This window comes from Agrilus planipennis, unplaced genomic scaffold (genome assembly GCF_000699045.2).
Source record: "Agrilus planipennis isolate EAB-ADULT unplaced genomic scaffold, Apla_2.0 scaffold86, whole genome shotgun sequence".
Lineage (NCBI taxonomy): Eukaryota > Metazoa > Arthropoda > Insecta > Coleoptera > Buprestidae > Agrilus > Agrilus planipennis.
Genome location: NW_020438863.1, coordinates 1,178,368 through 1,185,844, shown reverse-complemented (window position 1 = coordinate 1,185,844; position 7,477 = coordinate 1,178,368). Strand labels below are relative to the sequence as shown.

Genomic DNA, 7,477 nt, shown 5'->3' with positions numbered 1-7,477 from the left:
TATATATATATACTTGATTTAGGATACGTTTTAAAATTATTTAATTAATAGGTAAATTATTATTTATATAAACATACTTTACTCAAATATATTAATTAGCAGCTTTTCCCCGCGGCTTCGCTCACAGAAATTAATATTGTTTTTCCATAAAACCTTTTAACTCCCAATTCAGTTTTATGTAATGTAATCTTAACTTTCAACTACAAATAAAATATACCACATGTAAACGTTGCAACCTCTTTTCATTATATCAAAGAGCATACATACAAAGTTTCAAGTAAATTCAACTATAAATAAAGTAAGTCCCAAACAAAAATTGCAACTCCTTTTTACCTCCCCCCCCCTTTTGGAGGTTGAATATTTATAAAATGCAGAGATAGATGTTTCACAAATTAAATGAGAGAGCATTAAGACCAAATTTCAAATAAATCTGAGCATAAATTATACATGTCCCATTCAAACATTGCAACTTGTTTGTGAAAACAATTGATAAAGAGATTTTAATTTATATTTTGTTGTAATTCGTTTGATAAACTATATAATGTCGTACACATTAGCTGCTGCATTAATTATGACATGACGATGTGAACTGAAATCATACCTAATGAACTAGGTCGTTCATAAAATATGTTGACAAATAAGGGGGAGAAAGGGGTACTGCTTAGCGTGGCGAGATATGAAAAGGGAGGAGAGGGGTCAAACAAAATTTGACGTTCGTTCAAGGAGGGGACCAAAAAGGTGAAATTCTGAGTGACGTATTTTATGGATGACCTCTTGTAAGTTAACTAACTCATTGTCATGGTATGATTATATATACATATATAGGCCGATGATTTAGTGAAACATTTTTAAGAAAGAATGGATAACAATTTAATAAAAAAAAAAACTGATACTTGTATGATTTGACTATTACGCCATTACTTATCTAATCGTAAGTCATATTACAAACTGATGACATTTTTTACCTACATTACCTAGTATGTATGATGTTCTAAATCCACTTTTAAATTTTATACCTGATAAGTGGCAGCGTCCAAATGTGAGGCTGAAACGTACAGTAGATTATTCTGTATNTACGTGGGGCTCCTTCGACGTCCCTCATGTGATTATGACAGCCTTAGACCCTATAGTAAGGGAGAAACTAAGCTTTCAATATTTCTTAATTAAAATAAAAGTAAAAACAAAATAATTTCAAAAATTACGGGTGCAAAATGTTCACCGATTATTTCTGCCCATATTGTCCTCACATAGGACTCTTTCTACATCCCTCATGAGATTATGACAGTCTTAGACCCTATGGTAAAGGAGAAACTAAGCTTTCAATTTTACTTAATTAAAATAAAAGTAAAAACAAGAAATTTTTAAAAATAAGGGGTGCAAAACGCTCAACGGTTTATATTGTCCCTGCGTAAGGCTCTTTCTACGTCCCTCATGTGATATTGACAGTCATAGACCCTATAATAAAGGAAAAACTAAGCTTTCAATATTGCTTAATTAAAATAAATGTAAAAACAAGAAGACCTTAAAAAGTAGGGGTGTAAAATGCTCACCGGTTACTTCCGTTCTTATTGGCCTTACGTGGGGCTCCTTCCACGTCGCTTAATAGATTTTGAGACTCTTAGCCCCTATAATAAAGGAGAAACTAAACTTTCAATATTGTTTAATTAAAAGAAANTGCATAATTTCTTCGCTCGAAATGTGAGGGAGATGGCGTATGGTTTCGGACTAGTACTATCTCTTTCATGACACGCTTACGCATTATCGTGAGAGAGATGGACATTGTCCGAAACTTCGTTCCATCTCTTTCTTTTATTGTACCACAATTCTGACCGCTAAAGCATGTCCATTAGTAAACGTCGATGGTTAGATCGTACAGGAGACACTTCCAATTCCTACTATAGATAATAGTTATCTATGATAAATATCTTATTTATGGGTTTAATAATCCACAATTAGTAGGTTAATGTTTAAACTGCGAACGATTTAAAATTAAACATTTTTTAAAAGCTAGTTAAAGACATTGTAAATAGGAATATATCAGATTGTTATAGTACTTGGTCGTTCACAAACTTAAAAAAAACACTTGACAAATTTGTAATGGGTAAAATTCTTTCGCTGGCAATGAAACCGATAAGGGATTTTAATTTTGAAAGTAGAGCTCATAAAGTTATTTCGAGAGAAAAACCTGCTCCTGCTCCGAAATATAAAGTTGATTTATTGGAATTAGAACGCATTCAGAGAGGTAAATTTCTAAATTCTTAATTTTTTCGATCCTATTTTTAATATGACGTTTTAGACCATCCAGAGATAATAGAAGAAAACTTGAAAAAAGACGAAATGTTGAATAAGCGCTTAAAAAATGTATTCGTCGATTCGTACGATCCTGCTGTAAGTATGCGTTATTGTCTGCTTTATTTTAATTAATAAAAATCGTTATTTTATAAAGAAGTTGCAAAAGCAGCCTCAAAATCCTAACCGACCATTACCAACTAGTAGAACCCCAGCAGGCGATTTTGAATACGGTTTTCATGAACCTAGAGAAGTTCCCCCAGGAAGAGTCACATTAAAAAATGCTTTACAATTTATAAATAATCATCAATTGGACCCTAAAAATTATACATCAACAAAAATAGCACTCCAATATAATTTACCTGAGGAAACTGTTAGTAAGTATTTAAAGCCAAACATCACTTTACTTCCTATTTTGTATGTTATTTTAGAGCACATCTTAATGTACTGTAAAATTTTTGAAATGTATTTTCCAAAAGAAGAGAAAAAGACAAAAACAAGCTTTTTTGGTCGCTATGTGCCAAGAAAAGAAATAGTTAGGACGAAACTCGAAGACACTTCCTCAAAAGACTAGTGAAGATTATTATTCACAAAGGTTACCCCAAATAGTGTAGTATCTGTAATAAGTTATTATTTAAAAAATGTAGTGGGATAAACAACTTTTTTAGAGAAGTTTATCTGTTTTAATTTATTTACCTTTTTCTATCATCATCATCAATAAATTTTGAAATAAAATGTCAGTTTTTTAAATGAATAAGTTTTTCTTTGTAATAAAGGATGAAAAGCTCAATATTGTATAAAACTTGCAAGATATGTAAAAAAAATGTTACGGAAATTAGTAGTTAAATTCTGTCCCATCTCCATATGGTCCCATCATCACACACACACAATAAAATAGACCCGTCCCGTGAAAGACCCGCTTGTCTTATTGCAGCAGTGCATCTTGGATGGTGGAGAGTATAGCAACGTGCTTGAGATGGATCAGGAACGTCCAAGTCCCACACGAAAACTTTTCCTGCCTGATTTCCTAAAGCAAGGATCTGTAACAGAAACTATTGAATACATTTATTATTCTTCTTTTGAAGATAAAGATGGTAAAACCTTTTGCCAAAAATCCATTGCAAATCGAACAAACCAAATTTCGCATTCCTTATATTCAAATCTATGTATAATGGTTGAACTGGTATCTCCAGGTCTTAAGGTTTCGTCCTCCAACCGTCCCGGTTTCCAACAAACAATACAGTTTTCGCAAGATTTGCTTAAAATAAGGTCGCCGAACCACCGCACACAGTCAACGTAATTTCTTTAAGAAACATTTGCTGAACAATTACTGGATATTTTTTAAAAACGGATGTCTTACCTATGTATATCTCTAGTTGAAAAGTCAGGAAAGTGGACTTTTAATGAATCAAAGGGACGTGTGTTACGACTAGCTTGCCAATTATAGGATTGTTTAAAAGCTTCCACCATATCTTCCTTGTCCAATTTCCACAATTTCAAAGAATGATCCATACCACATGACATAATTCGATTTCCTAGTAAATCAAAGTCCTGGAAGAGATCTGTGCAAATGAATGTGGCTTGTAGTAAATAAAGGAAGACCAACAGCACTTAACACTTCATCTCGGTGACCTTCTACACCACCAAAAATTGCAATGCATACATCGGTCTTAACGTTCCACAGTCTCAAAGCATGATCTTTAGATACCGATAATAGTAAGTTAGGGTCTTTTGGGTGAAATTTCAGTTCATTTATTGCATGCCCATGTCCAATATAATGTCTCAAACAACTCATTGTGGTTGGATTGAGAATTCTTATGATTCCTGAAAATTTAGAGCAAATGATAATTTATACTTGCCTCTGTAAATAATTTACCCCTAGATCCAGCCACAGCAAGTAAAGGCTTGCCAGTATCATCATAAGACCAAGCACAAGTATAATAATTTTCATCAAGCTAATTAGAATAATGTTAAGTAAAAATTGAATGTAATGTAGAGAACAAACAGCAATGCACAAAAGGATACATCCGGATCTGCATAGCATTGCAATAATTTAATTCCACGTCCTTCAGGGCATTCATATATGGTAACGCGATTACTCCCAACAGCTGCAAAAATGAACGGTTGACCTTCTTTTAAGTGGTGATTAAACTGCGTTCCAAATAACGGCTGACCATGGTCTTCTTTAATGCTGCAACTATCAATAAAGCAAATGAATAATAAATAAACTAAAAGACACTCGCCCTAATTACCACTAAAACTTTTTACTGTGGACACGTGTTTCGTCCACTAAAACACTTCTCCGAAGGGAAGTTTTAGTTGTAATTAGGGTGTCTTTTTTAATTTTCTTAACTATCAACAAGGTGTTTTTGGCTACCTACGTAAATTTGTATATTGGTTTTAAATATTTCAGTTGACTTAGTTTCTTTTTTTTTTTTTTGCCTTTACGCGAACGATTTGTTGGAGTAGCACTTCTAGATGTGTTGTCGGTGGTAGACGTGCTCCCCACACTTGAAGTATCTTCCTAAATAAGTACAGGAAAATGAAATTAAATGAAAAAACTTAAATAAGAATTGCGATTACTCCATCGTCTCCAGACTCTTCTGTCAAATTATTCTCTTCTTTACTACTTGTCTTCACTTTATCTTTCATTTTCTTTTCTTAATTATGTTCAGCAATTATAGTTACAGACACTTAAAATAATAAAAAATTACGAAATTTTTAAGGTTAATGTTAATAATAGATAATAGATATACAAAGGGTGATGTCAATGTTAACATAAGTAAGAACATCGACGTTTACTATAGACATATAATGGGTAAGAAATATACAGTGGTATACCATAGGTGAAGACTGCAGGTCATCTATAGATAAGGTGTTCAATCAACATATGCATCAATGATCAATGTAATAACAAGTGATAATCGTTCAGAAAAGCAGAGCGTTAAGTTTTACATATAGAGATTGGACTCTTTATCTATAGCCTATTGAAATTATTTAGAAAGAGATAAATTGATAGTGCGGCCGATGTCTCTCTTTTCTGATGCAAATTTACATTTACTTCACAATTTGACCTGATCATGAAATGCTACATCGACGTTCACTAATGGATATGCCTTAGCGGTCAGAATTGTGGTACAACAAAAGAAAGAGATGGAACGAAGTTTCGGACAATGTCCATCTCTCTCACGATAATGCGTAAGCGGGTCATGAAAGAGATAGTACTGGTCCGAAACAATACCCCATCTCCCTCACTTTTCGAGCGAAGAAATTATTGCAACGACATGAGGCTAAGGCACGTCCATTAATATATGTCTATGAAACGCTGGGTCGCTTCTCTATGTCTAAAGGATATCTAAGGTTAACGCTAACAAGAACAAGTAACGATCCATAGATAATAGACTTCAATAATGATCGACTATTTAGCCAATCAATTCCCCAAATTGAAGACGCGTTCCTTGGTTCAATCTACTACTATTATTAATACGATTCTAATAGTATAACCAGAAACGATCCAAAATTACTGCACTGTTAGATAAGTTTGATTAATAAGAGCGTGCAATTATATATTAATTTTAGTTTCTTTATTATAAAAAGAACGTCCTACTACTATGTATTACAAAAAAAAATTAAATGATACAATTTCAACACAAAAAGTGACAAATTTAAAACACTAATCACTAAACATTTCAATTAGAAGGAATGGTTTTGTTTTGTTTATTTAACTTATCATCGGTTTTGTGTGTAGCCGGGAAAAAGTAATTTTAATGCTGATGTTAATGGCTCGTTTACTGTTATTTTGTATTTTCTTCCTAAGTCAGAACGACAGCATGGACAAGTATATATTTCTGCAGAAAAGGACCTCTTCAAACAATCCTAAATTTAAGAAATTATAATGATTAATGTTTTATATATTTTATTATAAAAGTAATAACGCAAATTCACGCAATAATCAAATAAATAAATAAATAATTAATAATCATTCCTCTCGTTTCATTCTTTGTTTAAGAGTTATCCCATTTTTTAAGTATTTAAAATAAAGTAAAATGGAAAAACATAAGTTACCTGGCACATGTTGTGTTTGCATTTTGTTGTAATAGGTAAATAAACAATGTCCTGACAACAGATGCAAAGAAAGAGTTCTTCCACTTTAGACAAAAACTTCTGCTTCCCCTCAGACAAAAATTGCCTGCATTCACTCCATAATTTTAAATTCTGGTCATCTTGATTGATCAACTTTATTAATTCAGGCTCCAGAATATAAGGTTCCTGTTTATACTTTTTAAACATTGTTGTTAACTCAGGAATTTTCTTACCCGGTCTTTTCGCTCCTTTTGTCTCTATCTTTTTTGCATTTTTGATTTCATCAGACTCTTTTTTCTTCCATTCTTCTAGCTCAGTATAACCCGGTGGATACTAAAAGGAAATAATAATTTCATTTTTTTTAATTAATTGATTTCAACCAAGCTTACCAACATGTCCAGTTCTTTACCATTCTTGCTCCAAGGAGCGGGGAACGGATCGTCCCTCCGTAATAAATATTTCCAAACGACAAATCCAGACTTTCCCTTTTCAGGGTAGTATTTGACAACTTTATAGATACCGTCGTAACGATTGCCCTCGCGTGGAGCATACTTGGAGTATTTACCAAGCTTAAAATTACGCACCACCCTTACCGGTTTACCATTTCGCCAATCTTTCGCAGATGCTCCCTTTATATCGTTAAATTCCGCGTTACAATTTAAAGCTAAAGCCCTGAAACAAAAGAAGAAAGAGTCGTAATTGACCAATAAAAAGATCGAGATCGTAATCGTAAGTAAGTAAGTAGGCAGATGACAATGTATTATCTGAAAATAAGTACATACTTACTGAAGGAATTATAAGAACCTTAAGAAAGTTGTCCACAAAAAATATAAAAAATAAAGTTAGACAAAAATGATTATATTAAATTTTATACCCTTAGATATGAGTGTAAAAGTGAAGGCAGACTTTGTTATTTGAAACATATTAAATCTATCTATTATTTGTTGTATTGTAAAATCATTCTTTTTATTAAACGTTCATTCTGTTAAATTTTGTGTAATTATAAATGAAATTATGTAAGGGGCTCAGCCCTTTAAAAAATATACATAACTAAAATAAATAAAGAAATAAATTATTGCAAAATAATTGCACGGAGAAAAAACAT

General features: G+C 32.5%; 3 protein-coding genes and 1 long non-coding RNA gene across 7 annotated transcripts in view; 1 reads left to right on the top strand and 3 right to left on the bottom strand.

Annotated features, from left to right (window-relative positions):
• Window positions 1-1,304, bottom strand: part of LOC108735635 — a 7,966-nt gene extending 6,662 nt beyond the window's left edge. Inside the window, exon 1 of the long non-coding RNA XR_003231171.1 lies at window positions 1,220-1,304. This is a non-coding gene — a long non-coding RNA (uncharacterized LOC108735635). The remainder of the gene's footprint in view (window positions 1-1,219) is intronic.
• Window positions 1,305-1,931: 627 nt separating this feature from the next.
• Window positions 1,932-2,961, top strand: LOC108735726 (protein NDUFAF4 homolog). 2 transcript variants are annotated; one of them, XM_018467832.1, is made up of 4 exons: window positions 1,932-2,242; window positions 2,297-2,388; window positions 2,447-2,662; window positions 2,721-2,826. In XM_018467832.1, exons 1-4 carry the CDS (start codon window positions 2,098-2,100, stop codon window positions 2,730-2,732), a joined length of 465 nt encoding a protein of 154 aa, XP_018323334.1. In that variant the 5' UTR covers window positions 1,932-2,097; the 3' UTR covers window positions 2,733-2,826. The 2 variants fall into 2 exon arrangements, with proteins under 2 accessions (XP_018323334.1, XP_018323333.1); XM_018467831.2 differs by having other exon boundaries at window positions 1,933-2,242; window positions 2,447-2,666; window positions 2,721-2,961.
• Window positions 2,962-3,010: 49 nt separating this feature from the next.
• Window positions 3,011-5,060, bottom strand: LOC108735725 (polycomb protein EED). 2 transcript variants are annotated; one of them, XM_018467829.2, is made up of 8 exons: window positions 4,873-5,060; window positions 4,671-4,813; window positions 4,315-4,486; window positions 4,166-4,244; window positions 3,896-4,113; window positions 3,650-3,840; window positions 3,391-3,592; window positions 3,011-3,341 (listed from the first exon to the last, which is right to left on the bottom strand). In XM_018467829.2, exons 1-8 carry the CDS (start codon window positions 4,939-4,941, stop codon window positions 3,132-3,134), a joined length of 1,284 nt encoding a protein of 427 aa, XP_018323331.1. In that variant the 5' UTR covers window positions 4,942-5,060; the 3' UTR covers window positions 3,011-3,131. The 2 variants fall into 2 exon arrangements, with proteins under 2 accessions (XP_018323331.1, XP_018323332.1); XM_018467830.2 differs by having other exon boundaries at window positions 3,013-3,329; window positions 4,873-5,059.
• An 810-nt stretch (window positions 5,061-5,870) lies between these two features.
• The window catches only part of LOC108735643 (E3 ubiquitin-protein ligase UHRF1-like), a 35,860-nt gene continuing 34,253 nt past the window's right edge, over window positions 5,871-7,477 (bottom strand). For both annotated transcript variants that reach the window (XM_025974773.1, XM_025974770.1), the window contains 3 exons: window positions 6,762-7,044; window positions 6,355-6,705; window positions 5,871-6,165 (listed from right to left, as the gene is read on the bottom strand). In XM_025974773.1, the coding sequence (XP_025830558.1) occupies window positions 6,019-6,165; window positions 6,355-6,705; window positions 6,762-7,044 (781 nt within the window). In that variant the 3' untranslated portion in view covers window positions 5,871-6,018. The remainder of the gene's footprint in view (window positions 6,166-6,354; window positions 6,706-6,761; window positions 7,045-7,477) is intronic.